Source organism: Corvus moneduloides, chromosome 1 (genome assembly GCF_009650955.1).
Source record: "Corvus moneduloides isolate bCorMon1 chromosome 1, bCorMon1.pri, whole genome shotgun sequence".
NCBI lineage: Eukaryota > Metazoa > Chordata > Aves > Passeriformes > Corvidae > Corvus > Corvus moneduloides.
Window position 1 is genome coordinate 59,760,113 of NC_045476.1, and position 22,182 is coordinate 59,782,294.

At 37.5% G+C, this 22,182-nt stretch overlaps 1 protein-coding gene across 2 annotated transcripts in view; it reads left to right on the plus strand.

Moving 5' to 3' along the window:
• COL28A1 (collagen type XXVIII alpha 1 chain) overlaps positions 1-22,182 on the plus strand; it is a 67,541-nt gene that overhangs the window by 12,681 nt on the left and 32,678 nt on the right. For both annotated transcript variants that reach the window (XM_032111378.1, XM_032111374.1), the window contains exons 11-21: positions 116-160; positions 2,721-2,765; positions 3,115-3,168; positions 11,378-11,446; positions 12,887-12,955; positions 14,699-14,767; positions 16,339-16,407; positions 17,170-17,238; positions 17,952-18,020; positions 19,392-19,460; positions 20,397-20,468. In XM_032111378.1, the coding sequence (XP_031967269.1) occupies positions 116-160; positions 2,721-2,765; positions 3,115-3,168; positions 11,378-11,446; positions 12,887-12,955; positions 14,699-14,767; positions 16,339-16,407; positions 17,170-17,238; positions 17,952-18,020; positions 19,392-19,460; positions 20,397-20,468 (699 nt within the window). The remainder of the gene's footprint in view (positions 1-115; positions 161-2,720; positions 2,766-3,114; positions 3,169-11,377; positions 11,447-12,886; positions 12,956-14,698; positions 14,768-16,338; positions 16,408-17,169; positions 17,239-17,951; positions 18,021-19,391; positions 19,461-20,396; positions 20,469-22,182) is intronic.

A 22,182-nucleotide genomic window follows, 5' to 3' on the forward strand; every position in this document is an offset into this window, starting at 1 on the left:
TTCCAGGTCCTCAGAGTCTACTAAACTTCTTATGCTACTGCTTGCAGAGTCTTTAATGCATGAGGTATAATCAAATCATCTTGTTTAGCTGTGAACCCTTTGATTTCTTATGAAGGGTGAAAGGGGAGAATGTGGACCCCCAGGAACAAAAGGAGAAATAGTAAGTATAATTTTTATTTGAACTGTTTTATCTTGATGAAGATACTAGAAAACAATGTAACATATTCATAAAAACAGCTTGAAAAGATTATTTTAGATTTGGAACACCTTATAATTCCCTGGTGGTAGAGATACATTCATAGTAGAAGTATGATTTATAGAAACTGAACCCACAGTTCACCGCATTGGGTTTTTTTTCCATTTTGCATAAGAAATGCAGATCCTTGCCTAAAACAAAAGCTGCCCTGACCAATGCCAAGCCTTGCTTACACTGGACTGAGCATTTTACAGAGACCACCCAATTTATTTCCGTAAAAGTTTGACTTCAATTTGAGTGTATAAAGTTATATTGCAATAAAAGCAGGTTCTTACCCAACGTGACCAACTGTCAGGTCTACGAGCCCCTCTGTGCATTCACACTTCTATCCTGTCCTCCTTTCTTTTTAACCTGGAGTGCAGTAATGTTGCAAGTGAATACAGATTTTTATCTGGTTTATTTGCATTCTGAGAGATGGAAGGATAATTTACTGCTAAGTGAGATAATCATGTATCTTGATTCATACGAGCAGGTTTGTATGAGTAATGCAAACCACTGATTTATAGTTAGAATTGTTAAGAACTACCAACTACATTGCACTTATCATTCTATTAAAGCACATTTCTTCAGTTTTGCCATCCATATTATGCTTACCTTTATCAAAGACCACCTTGAAAAGTTTTTGTTTTCCTGGAAGCTGCTATTTGATGATTAATTTCAGGTAGGAATTAATAAATATTAATTCCAGAAACACTTATAGCAAAGAAGAAAGGGCATTATACTATAACGAAAACCTAAAGGCTGAGAATATCTTTTGGGATACTGTGGTTCAAAATGGCAGCAAGTGAATCAGAAAAATCTGAAATATCAATGAAAAAGGAGAGAGCTGCATCTCTCAGAGGAATAAAGAAAGATCATACCTTCTTTGTCCAGGCAATAAGTGAGAAATAGCATGATGTTATCTGAAATGTCTACTAAGCTAAAAGGAAGCTGTTCAGAAGCTGGCGAAGAACATAATCAAAGCAGCCAAGGAATCTGGATATAGAAAACATATGCCAGGGCTGCCAGAAATCTGCTTGCTTCATTTCTGTTGAGGACAGTGATGAAAAAACTTTGTCTTCTGCAGGGGATCAGTCAGTTCCAGAATTCCCACTTTCACATTCACAAATCCCGAAGATAGAACAAAGTTATGACTTTATTTTTAAAGAAAGCATTCTAGGCTAGACAAAATCAGACACAGAACACATATAGCCAAATGTATGCGAAGCAAATTCAATGTTCTGAGATCAGTCTTTAACTGGAGTGATGGATATTGAAGCATAATTGGGAGTCTGATTTGAAAATGTTGCATTTTTCCACAACCAATTTTTCATCTCACTGATCAGACTGAATCCAGTAGTTTTGGTGCTGTATATCAGAGCTTTTTCAAATGCTGTTCAGGCTTGAAATTCAGACAGTTTCTGTTTGGCTTTGAAATCAGAACTGACTCAAGTGACATGTTTGTGTGCTACCAAAAGTAGCCATCATTGCATCAGCCACTGTTTGTAGCCTTCATTCCTTGTGTAATTGGGCTGGAAATGTGCTGGAACTGAGTGGGATTATCTCTCTCTCTGGTGGCTGATGCTTGGCCTGGGAGCAAGCACCAGGGAGTAGAGAATCTTTTAAAATTTCTGACTCTCAATCTCTAGGGAGGGCAGTCGATGGAGTTTCTGCATAGGTATCATTGCTAAATTTGTCAAGGCTATTAGGAGTTCAAAATGTGACACATAACTTGAAAAATGCAGCAGTCTGCTAGTGCCTCTGCCTGTAGAGATGTTACTAATTAAAAGAGAAGTAAGAGAAATAAAAAAACAGTAAATTTGTTCAAAACTATTTTTGCTTTAGAAATAAATTATAACTGAATATTTACTCAAGTAGTGAAATTCTGTGGAGTATGCATTATGGTGACTAAACAAAAAACAATGAGGCAGAATGATTTTTGAATAATCTGCAGTAGTGGTGACTGGTAAGAACTCATTAAATGGAGAAATCACAGCTAATGGAATTAAATAGCATGGCATTTTAAATTTTTGGATGCATTTTTGATGGGTTTTGTGAACTATTAGTGTGATTCTGCCAGGCTACTGAACAGCAGTTAGAGTTAGTGAGGCAAAGTTACCTGAAGTTATTCTGGTATATACACTGCAGCATTTTTATTAAGAATTCTGTATCTAATATGTTTCTAGGAACTAAATTCAAAAACTTGTAGCAAATAAAAATTTTTTAATCAAATAGCTAAGATATTAAGTAGCCATTCACTATGCTTGTTGTAGATGAAAAGTATTTTAACCAAATAATGAGGGTGAAATGTAACAGGCAATTACTGAATACAGTATGAGAGCAGCAGTGCTCTGGTGAGAGAATAAAGTCCCTAAAATGCTTGAACAGAGATTTGAGCCATTACATATACATTTCAAGTTCTTGACACTTGAAAGTAGATTGCAATTTCCTTTTAATCTGATAATTGAATCCAATTTTTCCTCAGGGTCTGCAAGGCTCTGTGGGCCCTATGGGACCTCGGGGACCTCAGGTAAGGGAACTAAAAGCTACCAAATAAAAAGGAAAGACATGTTCTGTAAGTTTCTTCTACATACAACCTGTCAATTCTGTGAAGAACAGCCATGGTATATGTGGCACCAGGACAGCAGAGTCTGCCAAATAATTTTGTCCTGCAATTCACATGGAGTATTAAGATACCCTTTCTGTCAGCACTGGTTTTTGAATATTAACAATATTCACAAGGTATGATGCAGAAAACTCTTGTCCTTTAGAGCTTAGAATTGTGCTGTATTATACTGCACCCCATTCAGGGGAAGTAAAACCCCAAATTTATATGTGTCTTCAAAGACAGCTCATTCTTTGCTTTTACTTTTTTGTAGGGTATCAGGGGAGATCCAGGTCAGCAAGGCCCAAAAGGCATTCAAGGCAATAAGGTAAGATGTAGTTGTGTATGTGTAATTGAATATGTTATTTGTATAGGGAGAGAGGATGCAGAAACTCTGTAGAATCTTTATATTCTAGTGTCCTTTTTTGTCAGTAGTTTTTTTATTATTGGTGTTATTTGCATAGCAATAATGTCCCCACCTGCACGGTGCACCCGCATGTGATGAAGGCTTGGTGTTGTTGGCACATACAGCCACTTCTCCATCTGGGTCTCCAAGAGCATTTTGTAGGGCCACAATAGGATGCAACCAAGGGCCTCCCTAGAGCCACAGCACTTATGTCAGAATTTCAATCACCTGAATATGTGTCTTGACTTTTGCCATCACTTGGGAAGTTTTTTTTCTAGAATATTTTTGTCTATAATGCCTGTGTTTAAAGATTTTAAGTATTTCTAGATATTGGTTAAAACCTTCAGACTGAGTATTTATAACAATTTTTAATTGCTTGTGTACTGTAAAAACTTAAGACAACTTTGAAATTGGTCGAGGTGAGAGATTTTATGACAATTAATGGCTTAGTGATATTTAAAATAGATAATTTAGAGTTAATGACTACACCCTGTCAAGCAAAATCAGTTGGATAAAGTTTGTGATTAATTTGGGAAGTCTTCTGGTTTTCAAACCTTTGGGAAATTGCTTGATGTGAACACAGTTGTCTTGCCCATGGGAGAGTTATTAACATCAATGTTCGGTACAGAAAGATCTTTCATTTATCAGTTTGATGCAACAACTTTCTATGATAGGATCATTGATAGCCTGGCTAACAATCTAAGTTATACAAGGCAAATTAATTCATACAAAGCTGCTTTGTAAAAGATGCAGTATAGAAACACTCATGTTTTGTTTCTTAGGCAACAATTTAATTAGAAAATTCACAGAAATAAATTTAGATATGGGAAATGCTTATTGTAAAAGGTTTGGAATATTGCCATCCACCATGATTTTCCTCCTCCTGACAAATGCTTTTTCATACTTCTCATTTCTTCATCTTCTCAACAAAATGCTTGATTGGGAAAGCTTCTGCAGAGTATTTCAGAAGTGGAAAAAGAAAGATGATGGGTTTGAAAGAAGCTATTCATACGTGTGGTGGAAAAATCATGAGTCTCTTAACTTCAGTGCAGCAAATGACAGTAATTTTTTTTATCTGTCATTTCACACTGAAGAGTCCATGACAGTAGGACCAGATATTTCTTTTATATACAGAACTGTATTTGTTGAATCTTTTATGTCCTCCTGTCAGTCTCTTCACATACTTTCATGTCTGTAAAATACATACATCTTTCTCTAGAATCCATCTACATGGATACAATATTTGTGGTCTTTTGTTAGGCTTTAGCTGCAGATTTTCTGTAAGAATAAGAAGCTTCCTTCTTTTATCAGCTTCCAACTCCCCAACCTGCTGTTCAAAGCCTACAGACGAGATTTTTCCATGCTCAAAACATCTATAATAAAAAAAATACTGCCAGACAACTTTAGCTAACACGCTTAGATAATTATACTTGAAGAGTATAGAAGAAGCATATGTATGTTTAAGGGTTATCTCGTGTCCATACCGAATGCCAAAGCTAACCTTTGGCATTTTGGGGCTTATTTGACATGAGTGAAAAATTTTTTAATGATCAGTAGAGATAATCAGTGGTTGTTTTCAGATTAATAAGCAGCCATTCAGCTAGTAAAGGTCAAGGCCTTTTTTGGTTCAGACACATACCAGTCCTTCCAATATTTTTTGTCCTGACCGAAGGATTATTAAATTGCTCTTTTAAGATTAGTTTTCATGACACATAACACAATATCTCTGAAAAGTGGCAGTTATTTATAATTGCCTTGGATTAAATAAATAAGTCTATTCTTAGTGCAGTTCCTTGGCCTTTCCATGCTAATACTTTCTGCTTTTTGAATTGAACTAGTGACTTCATCTTGGTGGCATTGGTATCGATGTGACATTACACAGAACACTGCTGCTGAACTTTTATTCTTTGTTACTGGGCCATGTTGAGGTTTGAAAGAGTAGATTCGGTTCCTCAAAATACAAACTCCAGCTCAGCCTCAGCCTACAGATGCTTTGTGTCTCAGTAGTGAAGTTTACAGTCCACTCATGTGTCTGGCTGGCTCAGTGCATCCCACACCTCTATAATGCTGGTTACAGCTATGGATGCATCCTGTCACTTGGCAGTGCCAGGTGGCAGACACAGGTGAGGACAGTGTTGTCTGTGTGTTGTCGGGGTGCCACTGGCTCTGGCAGCCACCAGCAGGAGAGGCTTGGTGGCATTACACCTTCAACTAATTCAATTTGAATTGTCTGAAACAAGGTAGCATGGAGTCGAGAAACATTGTCCAAGAAATTACTTAAAGGAACTTTTCATCTTTACTTCTATTATTCATAGGCACTTTCTTATTCTCAAGCTGCTGGCTAGTCTCTCAATGTGAAGTTTCCCTGACTGTGCAATACTTTCTTTGCTTCTAATGATACTGATTTATTGTGTTGCCAGTAGTGAGTTGAAGCTCTCTAAGTCCCACTGTCTGCGCTGAACAACTTTCCACTGACAGGAACTCAGCCAACCTGTTTCCATGTAGACGTAAACGTTTCGAAGCAATCATATGGACCTGAATCACATCCTTAACCTCTTAGTCTTTCTAATGCACTTTGTAATTGGTCCTTATATTTAATAACCTCTTTAATATACAGACAAATTTCATCACTTTACTTCCACCCTCTTTTCAAGCCATGTGTGAGTATGTTGAACAACCTGTATCCTGCCCAGAAGGCAGCTCAGTGTGGCATTAACTAGAACCAGTTTTTGCCATTATGCAAATTTAAAAAAATTTTTTCTCTTATTTGCAATTCTGCAAAGTTCTAACATCTCAAAAACGTCTAAATAATCTTATTCCTGTATATATAAACCTTCTCCATAAAGAGGTTGAGGCATTTAAAATGAGACATTTGAGTTCCATTTCCAGAAAAAAACCGCATAAAAGTATGTTAATTCATATTATTATTATTATTATTGTTATTATTATTATTAATCTACCTGTCTAAATATATTTCCATTTAACCAAATACTAAACTTCCGTGTCAACAATAACCTACAGCACAGTATAAAATACAATTTTTAAGCGAAAAACATTAGAGGGTAACAGGACACTTCACTCAAGCACAGATAGGAGTTGGGAACTGGCACTTTTCACTGTGTATCTCCTGTCTTCTGAACGAGACATCTTGGTCCTGTTTCCAGAGCAAGTCCTGAGCAAAGGACCAGGATTCTTCTGCTTGTTTCCTGGTTTACTGGTTTTCTATTGCCCATTGACAAGTTTCATACAAAGATGTTAAGTTTATCAAAGAAAAAATATTTTTAAAGCCAAATTCTATGCTGTTTTTTCTATTTCACTAACTTGAAATACCAAAAGAAATACTATTCACACTGGTGCTTTATGTTTTCTTAGACATCTGCTTCACTTTAAGGCATTCTTCAGCCTCACCAGCCGTCACATATTATCTATATTGTAACATAAAATAAAAACTTGGATCAAAGTGTACCTCATTCAGCTATAAAACTTACGAAGAAAACCAATAGGAAAAAAAATGCAGTTATTTTATCACACAGAATTAATTAATTGAATTTGCAGAACACCAATTAGTAACCTTGGGTCTAAGGTAGAGACACTCAACTCTTGTCAAACTGCAGCTTATAGGAGCAAGAAATTCAGATTTTGTGTTCCTTGTCTCACTAAGAATTCAGGGGTGGCCCATGATACAATTTTCCTGGATGATTCAACAATTTCCAAAACACAGAAGATCCTACTTCACTTGGTAAAAGACTAAAAGTACAAGAAACAGAAAATTGGCAAAGAGAAAAGCCATGCCACTCTTGGTTCTGCTCTGTAAATGTAATATAGTCTGTCAGAAGCAGTCCATAAATATTATCCAGTGAGAATCCCATCTATGATTTGACTTTTTCAGTAACCTGATTTCTGTCATTTTCCTGCTTAGGTTCTACGTATCTCTTAATTCGGTTCATACAATTAAACAGCATCTGGACTGGTTACTTCATGTGTTTTGTTAGACTTACCTATTCCCACATTGTGTTGTTGTGTTCTCAATAGAAGACAGCTTTGCTCTTCAATAGCAATAAAAACCAGGAAAAATCCAACATTCTAACACAAAAGGACTTAATTCATCTTGGTTTCCTCTCCAGGAAGGAAACAGAATCATCATGATTTTTTCTGGAAAACAGAGTTCTAGGAATGAATATAGCATTTTGCAAAGCTAAATTGGGGTCACCTAGTATTCTTAGTGTTGGATAAAAAGTTTATTTTAGGCATGCACATATCTGTTGATTTACTCAGACTAGCTGACATTATTTTTTCTGGGTTTAGTTTATTTTCAAATGCTTAACTGATATTTATTAGAAAAACCCCAGACCAACAATGAGGTATTCTATGCAATAGCACCAGTAAGGTTCTATAAGAGTATACTTCAGTTAATTTTTGAAAACGTGTTTGTTAGTGAGGACAATAGTAGTGACTAGTTACAAATTTCAGTGAATAATTTACAAACAGAATCATATGGTTACAGATTATAAAATTGGGGTGTGATATCAGGGTATGACCTGTGCTCCACTCATAAAAAAGTGATGAGCAGGGAGTACTTATGGTTATCATTTCAGAATTGACATTGGGTTTATTTAAACTCTTAAACCAGCTACTAGATATAAAGTGCATGTTTCTAGAAATCACAATCTATTCATGGAAAGGCTGAGAATGAAGTTCTTAAAATCCACCACTGTAGTAAGGACCCTCTCTGATTTGATTTGTGTAATAAGATTTTCAATTAAAGGCTAAAGTTTTATGAACAGACATGTATTCAAACTTATAAGGAAAAGGTTAAGTTTGAATGTGGATATTCAAAGGTGTTATTTCTGTAAAATCATCCTGCTACAATTCTATGAAAAATCCATCATTGCATATTTTCCCAAATGCATGTCCTAGAATGAACTGCTAAGGCATCTGCTTCTTCTCTCATGACATATGAATTCTTTCCTCACTTATGTGGCAAGTTACAACTTTCCCAGGAGACTGAAAAAATCCAACTTTCCTATGAACAAGTTTAGTTCCTAGGTATCTGTTAAAATGTTTAAATCTATTTGCGTTGTTGTTGCCAATGTTTAAAGATAAAATCATTACATTTGAAAGACTTTTTTTTTTACTGTAGCTGTAGACTGAAATATAGAGTGTTTGTGTTCCTTACAGTACACATGGGCTTTCTGAAAAGGAAAGAAATTATTTATATTAGCGCTAACAGGAGCTCATCCTAACATAATGAACAATTTGGGGGGGCAGATGGTGGTTTTTTGGGTTAGACTGTTAAGTATGTTCCAGGCCTAAAATGGTACAATTTCAATATGTTAAAACATTAAGCTCAAATCGAGTGTAATTTTCCTTCCCATTGCTCCAGATGATATTAGATGCCACCTGAAGGAAAATCCCTATAAGGAGAGAAAAAAGAATGTGAGCAAAGCATTAAACGAAGAAAATTATTACAAAAAAGCTATTTGGAGAAGCAGACTTTTCTCTCTACATGTAGACATAATGTGATATTATTATTGCCAGAACTTTATGGTTTTCATAAATTCCACATTACCTGTAGCACCAAGACCACAGAAGATAAAACCCAGATTTGTTAATAGCCATTTGAAGCTTGAAGCATTCAGTCTTTAAAACAGACTGAATCATTTAAGTTTTCAAGTTTTGCATGTGGTCTGGTAGAAGGTTGGGTTTCTTTCTCTGTTAATATTCAGGCATCCTCTATCCATAAAAAAGTGTTCCGGAGAACAACATTTTCATACTACCCTACATGGTTTTTTTATCACAAGGACTTCTTACACTCCCTCTCCCAGCACCTACTAGTACCATACCTACAGCAACAGCTCTTGCAAGGCACATGACACCAGTCATTGCAAGGAAAACTGTGTAATGTTTTTATCATGGTTAAAAAAGTAGAGCTTTTGGAAAAATATTAACTTCAGTAGGACTATCAGCTGCATTCAAGGCTTGGCTCTATCATGTGGGTAAACTTGCAAAGGAGTGAATTATTTGTGATAGGAAGCATCCCTCAGAGTTACTGTGTTTGGGAAATTCTGTCAGGGACTATCAGCATGAACAGGAAACACAATGTCCATTTGGATGACAGGAAAAAATTGGAGGGCACTTACCAAGCACAACAAAGGGGGTTGGCTTATTGTTTCAGCTGAGAGATGAGCCTGTATTTATCAGATATCATTTTTCAGCATGCAACAAGTTCCTACACCATTTCAGAGGTTTAGTTCTATCAGCTGGAGCCAGTGTGCTTAGTTGCATTTGCCGTGCCCAGGGCATGGTGGTGCTGTATACAGTTGAACGACTTTTTTTACCTGACAGATTTTTTTTAATATATTTTCAACTTTGCGTATCTTTTGGATTCATTCTGTGGGGCATGGTCACACATCCTGGCATGACAGAAGTAGCAGTCTGCCTTCTCCATGGAAGAAACAAGGACTGTGAATTGGAACAACTAATACTTAGCATGCTGCCTTGCCTGACAACAGCCTGTGCCTGCTCCTTTCTCACTCTGACACCTCTTGCAGTGGGTAGATCCATCCCTTTCCATCCTAGACTGCCTTCAGGCCCTGAAGCTGCACAGGGCTGCACCTGTTAACGTGACTTGTCGAGTGGAAAGGTACTGAAGCCAGAGTTGGTGCTGAGGTAAGGGAGCCTATGGGCTGAAAGGCAAAACTTCCTGGGCACCAGGCTGTAGGAAGTGTAGAAGATGGGTCATTTAAGGAATTGTTGTTGTTGTTTGATCAGTTTCAAACAAGCACATCAGGAAAAACACAGCTATGAGGAAAACGGGTAAATTTGCAATTGGCTTTATGTCAGTAAAAATTGTCATTTGTGAATAATCTGGATACAGATGAACTGAATTGTGACTCTGGTCCAAAGGTTTCATGAAAATATTATTAGGAACCCAGAACAATAAGTTCTGCCTAGCAATACAGTTAACCTTCTAGCTGTATTTTGTATTTTGGCAATAGTTGCATGCACAGAATCCACAATAACACAATATCAATGTTGTTAATACCCTGTCAGTGTCCTGTGTGGAGATATGCTATTCTGCTGGGTAATACCAGTTTTGTCTGATTTGTCTCTGCCTTTTAGGATGTAACTTCTCCTGGTGCTGTATTAATTTATTGAATTAAAAGATGTGCTAGAAAACCTTGCATTTTGAATAAGTTTTACATTTCATAGCTACTTTCCAAATTATTATACTGTTAAGGTGGAACAAATTTGAGTCTGGGCAACAAGTTCCACATGATTCTAGATTTAAAGCTGCAGCAGTAGCACTCCAAGTGCATAGTTATCAGAAATTAAGCTTCAAGAATAATCTGTTTATTTACTTCTCCTGTATCTTTCCATTCCTGCATCTTATCTTCGTTCTTTGGCTGAAAGAAAACCTGACTGGTTTTGTGAGGAAATGTAATTTTTTACACTTCCAATGACTTCCCAAGTGCAAAATTCTCATTGAAAGAATTCGGCATATAAAATTTCTCAGTAAATAAAAGTTTAAATCCCCAAAAGATTAACACTTTCCCATAATATAAACACATTTTGACAGAAACGTTTTTAGTAACTTATTGTTAGTAACTTTATGTGGCTGTGTTGGCTTTCTTAGAAACACAGTATCCAGAAGGGAGGAAGAGAATTAGGAGCTGCAGTTAAAGATAGCAGTAGGAACAGAGGTCATGCTATGTGTGCATTTGTTGTTATGGCAAGAACCTTGAGTGCAGTGTTGCAAGCTCTGCTTCATTTCCAAATACCCATCTTTCTATCAAGGAAAGTCTGTGGAAACACCAGAATATTGGATGAAGTCAGGACCAAAGAGAGGACAAAGAATTTTTTTTTTTTTTTTTTTTATCTTTCATGATGCATTTGAAAGAGTGGCTTTATAACATTATTATCTCTTTCAGTAACTCGTATGGCCAGGATATTGACCCTGCTTCTAATCTTAACCTATTTCTTCAAGACAGGTTTAGTTGTTTTGTTTTGTTTATTTGTTTTTTACTTAAAATGTATTCTCTAGTCCTAAATGAGGCTTTGGAAAGACACTGTCAGAATTTAGTTGAAATTCTATTCACATTAATAGTTTCTTTCCATTTTTTCTCTTTAGGGAGAACAAGGCCCTCCAGGTCCCTATGGTCCTCCAGGACTCCCTGGCATTGGAGAGCCAGGACCCAAGGTAACTCTCAGCAGTATGTTAAAGTGATGACTGTGGGCAGTCATTTTTTTGAATTAAATTTCTCACTCATTGTTTTATCAAACTCTTATCATCTAAATGTAAAACTGATTGACAGGTTTTTGTATTCACATAGGATGGAGATAAAAGACCTGCTTTTCCAGCAACTGTTGAACTTTTATGATGATCCTATTGATAGAAGTCAGAAATGATGCCATTTAAATGGGGATTTGCTGTGTGAGGTAATTTTCAAGCACTAGGAAATGGTTGCATTAATGAGTAAACCACACTTGGAGATATAGGAATACATCTCAGTCACTGTGATATATGGTCAAGTGAGAGATTTTCCTTGTCATTCACTAGGGAACAGATATTCATAAAAGTTGTAAGATACTCTCGTGCAGCATTTAATACCTCCATCTCATTTTATTGCAAAAGACTGGAAGGTGGAATCCAGCCTTGGAAAAGTCATGTCTGCCTATGCTGGTCAGACAGATCCCCTTTGGAAAACTACAAAAACATCTGCATAGGAAACATGACTCCTTAGTTTACGAGAGTTTTGTCAGAGACCTGCATCTCAGACTCAGACGAGAAGTGTAAATTGGGCAGAGCACTCTAGTTCTGGTGCTGAGTCTCTGGTGTAGCTTTATGCCATCTTTTCACAATGTTTTGGAGCCAAGTGCCGTTGTCTAATATACTTACATTTTCTTGCTTTTAGTGCTCTAATTTTTATGTTCATTGAATTCCTACATTTCTCCTGTGCAGCAGGGCAGATCCCAGAACACAGAGAGGGTTTATAAGCTCAGAAACTGGTATTTTGCCATGTAAAAGGAACAATACTGGGTCCTTCCAGAAGGGAAAATAGGTTATGGAGAAGAAATGGCACCCTCTGTCTCTTTACTGCTCTGTAGAAAGATAAAAATCCTCTGTTGCCTTATCCTCAAAGCACATAGTTTTCAGTAAAGTGAAGAAATTGTGAAGATTATGACACCCTGTAAATAGAAGATGCAGAAAGCATGCAGCTCCTAGAGTTCCCATGCAATCCCATATTCCACTGAAGCAGGCAGGCTACAATTTGAGTACCTAGATAGAGGCTACAGTGAGCATCCCTCCTGCCTCAGCAATCCTGCTTTGGTACTATAGCCAAATTCAGTCTGACTTAGCTCCCTCATGTCTGTCATCTCTTAGGCTTTGCAATTTTAAGCAGTTACCCCTGTGTCTTGAGGGCTGGAATGCAATCTAGTGCATCAAGTATTAAGTGAAGGGTACTTACAAATGTTTCTAAAACACCATGTATGGGGTTTTTTTTCCTTTAGGAGAAGCTACACATTAGATTTCAAGCCTTTGTGGTGACACAGTTAAATCATCTATACATAAATGTTACACTCTTCAAAAGTACCAAGTTGAATTAGGACTGAACTTTCTGATTTTCTTTTTCACAAGGGTGCTGAAGGTCGAGAAGGTACAATTGGATTGCCAGGACCTCCTGGAATTGGTGAGCCGGGAATACCTGTAAGTCAGTGATACGTGCGTTGGAAATTGAAATGCAACAAAGTCTTAGTGAGTGTAATTGATTGTCAGTAGCTATACTGGCTACTGATTCCATAAGCACCTTGTATCTAGTCTGGAGCAGCACGAGCATGTTCAGCTATTCCAGTCCAGTTATTTCATCAGTAGTTGCATGTGGCTTATCCAAGCAGGAGAATAAAACCACACCCAAGTCAGTTTTGGGAAAATAAAAAAATTGTATATGTATACTCCTACTCGTTTAAGTTGAGGATAATTAAAAATTGACTCCTGTGTGTAATTTGGATCACTTCAAGAAAAAGGACCCAAATTACATGCTTTTAATTATGTCTTTATGTTCTGAATTACAGAACTTTGGCAAGATCATGATTTAATGCTCTCTGGCTGCTTTTTTTCCCTGAAATTTATAAAATGTATGGTTTTCTTATGCATATGAAGCCACAAATGTAGATAGGTGTGTTCCAGTTTGGCCAGATTTAGAAATATATCCTCTGAGAGAAGGCACAACTACCCCTCCACCCACCAGGTTTGGGAAAAAATAAATTTTCTTCGAAGGAAAGTGAAGGAGATAAAACTATTTATTTAACAAACACACGGGAAAAGGAAAATAATGCTAAATAATAAAATCTATCACTGTGGAGGAAAAAACCTGGGAAAGTGTTAGAGTCCTCCCTTTGGTCTCCTCGGAGCTGGGGCTTGGCCCAGGGCCAGGCCCTCTGTGCCCGGTGGGAAGTCCTCCCGATGTGCTCTGAGGTTAAAGCAATCAGGCAGTCCAGTAGAAAAGGGAGAAAATCTGAAATTCCAGAGAAGGAAAAGTTCAACTCTCAGTCTCTCTCTGGAGAACAAAGCAGCTGAACCACTGGCCAAAAAAAAAACCTGTTCTGGGTGCGGCAATCCGGGTGTTTCCTCCCTCCCCTGCCGCAGCTGGGAAACAAATTGCTATCTGTGTGTGACCTTGAACAAGCTGCAAACTGCTTTGCAAAAGTTTTACTCAGTTTTTTTCCTTCCTCCTCTCAGGCTCAGTTTAGAGGCATAGAAAGGCACAAAAATTAATTTCTGGGCATAGACAGCAATATGGGATACACATCATAAGGTCACCCCAAGACAAGGTGTTAGATTGATTCTAATAGTATTTTTGAAAGTTACTTTGTGGTTGTGAAAGACTACTTTTCTCACAAAAATATGTGGAAACTTTTTGTTTAATCAAGCCCATCCTTAAAAATACTTACTACGTTTATATAATGAAAGTTGGCTGAATTTTGCAAGAAGAGAGAAAGTGTTAGAAAAAAACTTATTTCTGTACTTGTGTAAATCGATATTAACATTCATGTTATGTGCGTAACCTGTCATTATGTATAAAAAAATACGTTCAAACTGATTATTTTTATTAGGAAATTAATGAAATGATATGAAATTATGGGGAACACATTTCACTGTAATAACATTTTTTTAATAAATAAATCTACATATTCATTTGAGTTTTAAGAGTACAATCTTTAGACATTAATTACATAATTTACATTAGTTCAGCATTGGCTTTTTCTAATCTAAATGACCCAACTAATGGTTGTTACACTTTACTTGCCTGGGCTCAGCCAGATGTTATGAAAGCATTTTCACTTACCAGCGTCATAAGTGTTGCAAAAACCTGTACTAGCAAATTAGACAAAATGTCTATAAAAAATTGAATTGCTGATACAGTTGAATATATTTTCTCTTTTCTTTCAGGGACCACCTGGCCCTGCTGGTTCACCAGGTGAGAGAGGTCCGCCAGGAGAGGGCATTCAAGGCCAAAAGGTAGTTTTCTGGAAATTACTTTATTTAACATTGTGGATCAAATTTGCATTAGTGTCTAAATTATTTAAGGCCATTGATAATTCCGTTAGTATAAAATGTTGGATGATGGATCTTGGTTTTCTGAATCTCTGTGCTCTCTGAATATCCCACTGATTTCAGAAACTCTATCCAGGTAATTACAAAAAAAATTGTACAGTCCCTCATCAGCAGTAAGTTAATGATTTTCTTACTTATGTGTTTAATAAGATAACTTCTTTTGATTGCATTAGTGAGATAAATTGTCTTCCAAGAAACTACTAAGCTATTTATATTCTGTATTGGAAGAAAATATTCAGCAGCTGCTTTCATTTTGCTGTACCATTTTGGGAAACTGGAAGATGGGTTGTATGAGTCTCTGTGGACAGTTATCTCATTTAGGGCATTTGCTAGGTTAATAGATGTCAACTTTCATTTTTTTAAAAATAAGTACAAACAATCAAAGATCTATGAATAAATCATAACTGAATTTCCCATCAAAATATATCCCCCTGTTTTAGGGCGTCAAGATTCTCCAGAGCCTTGAACTACTAAGCAAACATTTTTCTTCCTGTTATGGAAAAGGCATCAGTCATGTCTTTGCACTCAGTTCTGAACTGACCTCTCCAACTAGTGAGCGTATTGTCATGTTTTAAAATATAACTTCCTTCCTCCTTGTTGGGGTGGCTCATCTCACTCAGGAGCCCAGATCGTTACGTGCCACTCAAGTCAGGGCCATCCATTGGGTGGATTTCCCCGCCCATGACAGTGGGTCGGAGGGTGGATCATGGGATGGCTCAGAGGTCTAAGCCACATCCCCCTGGGTGGTTCTTGGGCACAAGTTACCTCCCCCTGTTCTAGAAAGTTCTATTTCTCTCTGTTGTTCATTGGTTCACTGTTGTGACTTCCACCTCCCTGTTTTTCCCAGTGATTCGAGTTTAGTGGTATCCTCCCCCTTGGTTGTACTCCATTGGGTGCTTCCCTTTTCCCTGACTTGTTCCACCCCCCTTTATGAAGCCATGCACGGCTTCCCTTGGGGCCTTTCTGGTCCCTGGACCCTCTGGCAATAAACCTGTGTTGGAACCCACACCAGAGGCCCCTCTCTGTTCCTTTACCCCTGGGCTGACGCGAGCCCAGGCACCGGCTGCCTGTCGTGCCTCCTCTGAGGCGGAAGCAGCACGTGTCCAGCTTGCGCCCCGCTTTGCCACCAAAGGTGTTCCCTGGGGACGTCGTGGAAGCGACGCTGCATTCCCTCTGACTGACGGCACGCCAGAGCTCGACCCTTCAAGTCGGCCTGCGTCACCTCCGAGTATTTCATTTTCTCCCTTTGAAGTCCTATGTTCAAAAACACAATGAATGCAGATGAAGTATGTTATGAATTGTAACCAATTTCTTTTCTTTTCTCTAATATTGGTAATTCCATTGATTATTTTCCTAGTTTGTTTGTAAAGGAATACTTTTTTCCTCATTAACCACGTTGTGATGACCAGTTTGTCTAAGATGGTGTTCTTTATAAGTTCCCAAATATAAGTTTCAAAACTGTCATGTATTTCTAGGGTGAAAAAGGCTCTACAGGTAAAGATGGTGATCCTGGACCAAAAGGTGAACCAGTGAAAGGTGACAAGGTGAGGCACAGGGTATTCTTCTAATTGTATCTATACTTAATTATAGTTAAATTAAGACTAATTTTTTACACTATATCACAACTATACAAAGGTATGTTTTACCTGGATCTGAGGAGGTATGTTACACAGTTCCATGCAGCTCCATGGGGTGCATTCATCAATGCAAGTAGGTGTTAGCTTGGAGCGCTAAGGACTGTATTCTATGCAGCTGGGAGTATGAGGGAAGAAATGTACTTTTTTTCTCCTAAAATAATTTCAGAACTATTCTATTTAAAATACTTTAATTTTTTAAATAAATATTAAAATGTAAAAATCCCTGAGTCATCTCATCTAATGGACCTGGAACAGGCAAAGAAACACTCAGATATTTTTAGGTTTTTGATATACTCCGTAGCTGCTGTGTTTACTCTTGCAAGTTTTTCTTCTGAGTGTTGTGCAAGAAACTGTATATTTCTGTACAAGAAAAACTTTAAAATTAATATCAATATGTAAAGATGAGCTATGGATCCTTCCAATAATAAAGTTACAAGTATGATCATCTAATGTTATAAATGAGATAGAGTTTGTAGGGAAGAAGGGCTATTATTTTTATTAGATCAGTTGTCATAGGCAGACTTCCAGATATTCCAAACATATTTCGTTCAAATAGAAGCAGTGACTTCAAGATAATACAGCTTGAGGACTGCTGCTCTGTAGCTTAAATATGTTAAACAGGTAGCATGAATTACTGCAATTTAGTTCTTGGGAATACTTTTTCTATAGGGTGAACAAGGCCAAGTAGGACCACAGGGCCCACCAGGAGCACCAGGAATAGGCAGTCAAGGAAGCCGGGTAAGTCTACATTTTGGACATGTAATGAGCATTTGCATACAGTTTTCATTTTATATTTTATCAGAGCTGTAATTTTGATGTAAATACATTAAAAAACTCATAGTGATTTTTCATTTTTAAAAGTATCAAACTAGTCTTTAGGCAAAGCTTGTAAATACAACTGTTTTCGACTGATTTGAATGGTCTTAGAATCAAACAAATGTAAATTTGGTCTAATCCGCATGATAATTTGCATAGGAGATAAATCAGATGGCATTGTTCTGATGGTGATATATTGTACATAAGAGTTTCACAAGGTTAAGAACCCACCACTTCTGAATGTTGAGCCCTTTGAAACTTAAACACACCCTTTAGAAGTTGGATAAAGAAAAACTGAAACATTCCAAAAGATCTGGGTTCTGTTAATTTTGGAAAGAAGACTTCATGCTTCCATCGTAGTATCCCATGGAATCAAGACTTAGGTGCAGATACTGAGAGGTTTCCCGTTTGTTTTTTCCCTAAAAGGTAATTGTCATTACACTTGACACATCAGTGAAATCTACAGGCTAGTGACAAAGGAAAAATAAAGATCTCAGAACTAAACCCAAGGACAGGCAAGCTAATTAATTTCTTTTAAAGATAAGATAAAATCATTATTAACTGAAAGATGGGCATGTGGTGAATTTCAGATGTGGAAGAGTGTAATGCACTAACTCATTTATTTTGCTTTGTAGGGTATACAGGGTCCACGAGGAAACCCTGGGGCAAAAGGCTCTCAAGGTTCTGGTCGGCCAGGACCAAAGGTAATGGTTCAGACATTGTTTTTTAAAAGCAGCACTGTCACAAAACAGTAAGTGTCTTTGCCAGGCTTTTCAAAAGTGTGTTTGATGAGATGAAAATGTAACTCTTCATTGGAGATAACAATTCCTGTTGAGCCTTAGAGGGAAAGCCATCCATGTTATGAAGATCTTCCCAAAGTGGAGCATATGGCTTCTGCCTGCTTAGCATCAGCTCTTAACCTTTGTGAATGTGAACTTCTGGTTCTAAATGAACACATACTTATAAACAGAGGATCTTTCAGACTTCTTTGTGTCCAACGAGTTTGGTGCCACATGCATGCTCTCTTCAAGTAAGTCATTTTACCTAACAATTTAGCTTTAGTTCAGTGATGGTTTTGAGACTTCAAGCTAGTCCCACCACACCTTCAGCCTGGCCTTCAGCATTTGGTGATCATTGTGAGAAAGAACCAAAACCAAAGATAGAAACAATAGGAGAGGAAAAAGAGCTGAAGGGTACTTAGCTGACCCTGCACCGCAGAAGGAGGGGAAGTAGGAAGAGTACACAAAAGTGTGGAAAACAATTACTGCGGTCAAAGCCCAGGCCTCTAGTGGTACAGTGTCAGGTGAGTGCTGTGAGAGGAGAAAAGGGCAATTGCTGAAATGTAACGAGAACAAGTGGAATGAACTGATGAACTATAAATCAGAAGTGTGCTTAGTGTGCTCACCTTGATTTATGAGAGGAAGATATTAGTCACTGTAGCAAAAGCAGGGAGAAAACTAGTGATTTTCTTCTGGGTATAACTTTGGCACGTAAGCAGCGGTTATAGCAGCAACATTTAATATTAATGTGCAGAAAAATAGGTATCTGTGAAACATGTTATGTGGTAGGCCAGTTTTCTTAAGGTGATAAAGCAAAATTGAAAAATGGAGTTCCTATCTCTTTAACTGTTTTAGAACCACAGGAAGAAAGAATTATGAGGGTAAAACTTCCTTTTAAGCAGGACTTCTGATTGTTCTTTATTTGGACTCACTTTTCATTCAGTGACCATAGTTTTTGATATAGTCCTGTAAAGTAAAAAATAAAATGTGTTAAAGCATAAGGAAAAAAGTTGGAGTGATTTATTTAGACTTGCTGTCCACTGCAGGGTTAAAGTAAAATAGATGCAGTCCTACAAGTTACAGGGGGTTTTAAAGAACAGAATTTTCCAGTTGAAAACTGTTTGTCTGAAAACTTGACCACTTAGAATGATAGAATTGTAGAATATCGCAAGCTGGAAGAGACCCATAAGGATCATCACATCCACCTCTATGTGTAAGCAGCTAATTAAATAGTGCAAGTAGTGAATGAAGCTAAATTGTGTTCCTCTATTAAACTAAGGACTTCTTGTGTCCTAGGGTGAACCAGGTGAACCTGGACAAAAAGGAGAAGTGGGACTTCCAGGAATTAGCTCACCAGGAGTCAAAGTGAGGCTGCTTTTATTTTTAACTGTTCTTTGCATGGTCTTTTAATTCTCCCACTAATTGCTGATAAACCAAGTAGAAGATTTTTTGGCATAAATTAACTTGTGGTCAAAATAAGATGGAATTTCAGTGACTCTTATAAAAGCATTGCCACAACCATAACTGGAACAAAGTTTTCCCCAAATCTTTTTTAGTGAGGTCTTTCCAGGACCTGTTAGAAAGGTTGCTAACTCTGTCCCAGTGCAATAATTTGAAAAAAAAAGCCTGTCTGTGTGACAACAGTGGTTGTACTGCCTACATGTTGGAAGAGATGTTAAACACTCAAAGCTTTGACTTCAGATGCCATTTTGAGGACTGTACACTATATCTTTAATGATTTTTGTAGGGCTTCCAAAATCAGGTAAGGTGGCACAGTCATCTTGTTTTTAATGATTTTTTCTTGTATCATGAAAGGTCCTGCTTCCTGTGGATTCTTTCAACTCTTTCTGGTAACCATCAAAAGTAATGCCTTGGTCAGTTTGTACAAATGGTGAGGAGTTGGTGTCTGGTCAATAACATCATTCAGGCGTTTTTGGCTGACCTTTCTTTAAGTCCCAGATGTTTGACTAAATTACATTCATCTAATATTGTTATTGTGCACAGAATAACAAACAGCTTTCAATCATGATTTTATTCACTGAATAAATATAAATTTATTTAATACAAGCCCAAGATTTAAGAAGTAGGTGGGAAACTTGGTAAGAAATTTCAGATACTTATTTTATGGGTATTAAAAATTACTGTCTCTATAGAACATTTAGCTTACTGGAAATAACAACTTTTATTTGAGAAAAAATATTGTTTATCTTTAATCAATACTTTCACAAACTTTTAGATCCATTTTACAAAATAAAGAACTTACTGAAGTATGCAGACATAATGATTTTTTTCTTCTTTAAGGGAGATACAGGTCTACCAGGATCCGCAGGAGAGAAGGGGGTGAAGGGAGAGATGGGGTTGACAGGGAAAAAGGTAAGGACCACATGTAAAAGATGGACAAAAATGGTGATGAAGTGAGAACAGATTATTTGCAGGTTTGCCATGGTAAGGAGTTCATCCTTGAGGAAGGCATATGCCAATACTTCTGCCAGGGATAAAGGACTGGGTGAGATGTTTTCAACAAACTCTACTACCAGTGGTTACCATCCGAATGAGCAACTGAGCTGCAGGCAAGCAGTCCTGCCTTTTGTGGGCAATTGACTACTGTTTAATTTCACTATCTTCTTGGAGAGCAGACAGCTCGTGTCTTTAACCTGTTCCTCATGGCCTGTTCAGATTTTTCCTGACACCAAGAAGTAATGCTCAATCAGTGTGACTTAGGGCATCTCACAGCGTGGTGAGCTGTGGCTGAAACCTGTCAGCTGAGGCACAGGAGCCATCACAAACAGCTGAACCCAGGGCTGTTTGATTTCAAGGGGAATTCTGAGGATCTAGGAAAAACTGCACCACACTGGGGAAAAGAAGCATAAATTCAAAAGGAAGGACAGTAATTTAGAGAGGTGCAAAGCAGAGTGCCCAAAAGAGTAAATTTAGAGCAAATTAAATGAAAGCTTTTAATTGTACTCTTTCCAAAATGGATGAGCTGCTGAGTAAGCAAGTGCCAGTGCTTTGTATGATTTTTAACTGCTGCCTCCAGACTGCTACTGTGCAGCTCTTTTGTGAGGGTAGCACCTGGCTGACATGTAGAATTGATAAACTAAACATAATTTGGAGTCAGAAAATCATTTTTGACTGAGGGCTTTAAATCAGAAAATATCTGAATAGCTGTAATAAGTATCGGTTAAGAATGCAGCTTTGCATTTTTGTCACCTAAAAGTGCAATACCTGTTTGATAAGCTACGGCCTGAAGCAGTAATCCTTCCACTGTGAGAAAAAATGTAGCATTTTTGTTGCTACTTAAGTATACATTTAAATTTTGTATCATCCACTGCTCAAAAAGTAAGATTGCAGTGTATCAGAAGTGTAGCAGAATTAAGAGTACATGTTGGGTTAAAGTTACAGAAGGCCATGCTGGGTTTTTGGTTTTTTCTCTTGCATATTGCCTTTATTCTGATGATTAATTCTGTCATCTTCCCTGTTGTAACCCACTGAAGGTAAAAGTAGTAGTACTGAGCTGCTACCCTGGGTATTCAGGGCAGTGCAAAGAACAGCTGGATGCCTGCAGTGAGTAGCACAGTGATACTACAGCAATTATTTGCAGGTGTGAAAATATCTCACCCAAGTGGGATCCAGACTGATGCCTATCAACAATGGGCTCTGTAATATCGCTTTCATCAACAGTTCAAATCAGAAATGGATTTTAACCTCATTTTACTCTACCTTTCACTCTCTAAATTACCTACAGGTATCCTGAGGTACTTATCTGACTTGTATTATGTATAAATATTTTCTAGGTAATGTTCCTTAATAGAATGTTTTATGTGGGCTATTTGTGAGTTATTTGCTGTAACGTTCCTGGCAAATATTTTTGGCCTGGATTGGCCATAGGCTACAGACTTGTCTAAAATTACTTCTCAGAATTGGTCCATCAAGACATTTTCTGATAACTTTGGAAGCATTTCTCTTCCTCTTATAAGAGTATGCATGGAATCCTTCCTAAAAAAGATTGATGCAGTTGCAGATGGCACTATTGCAAATGTCTGTGAAAAAAAGGAACATGAATGTAGGAGATTGCAAGGGCTTTAAG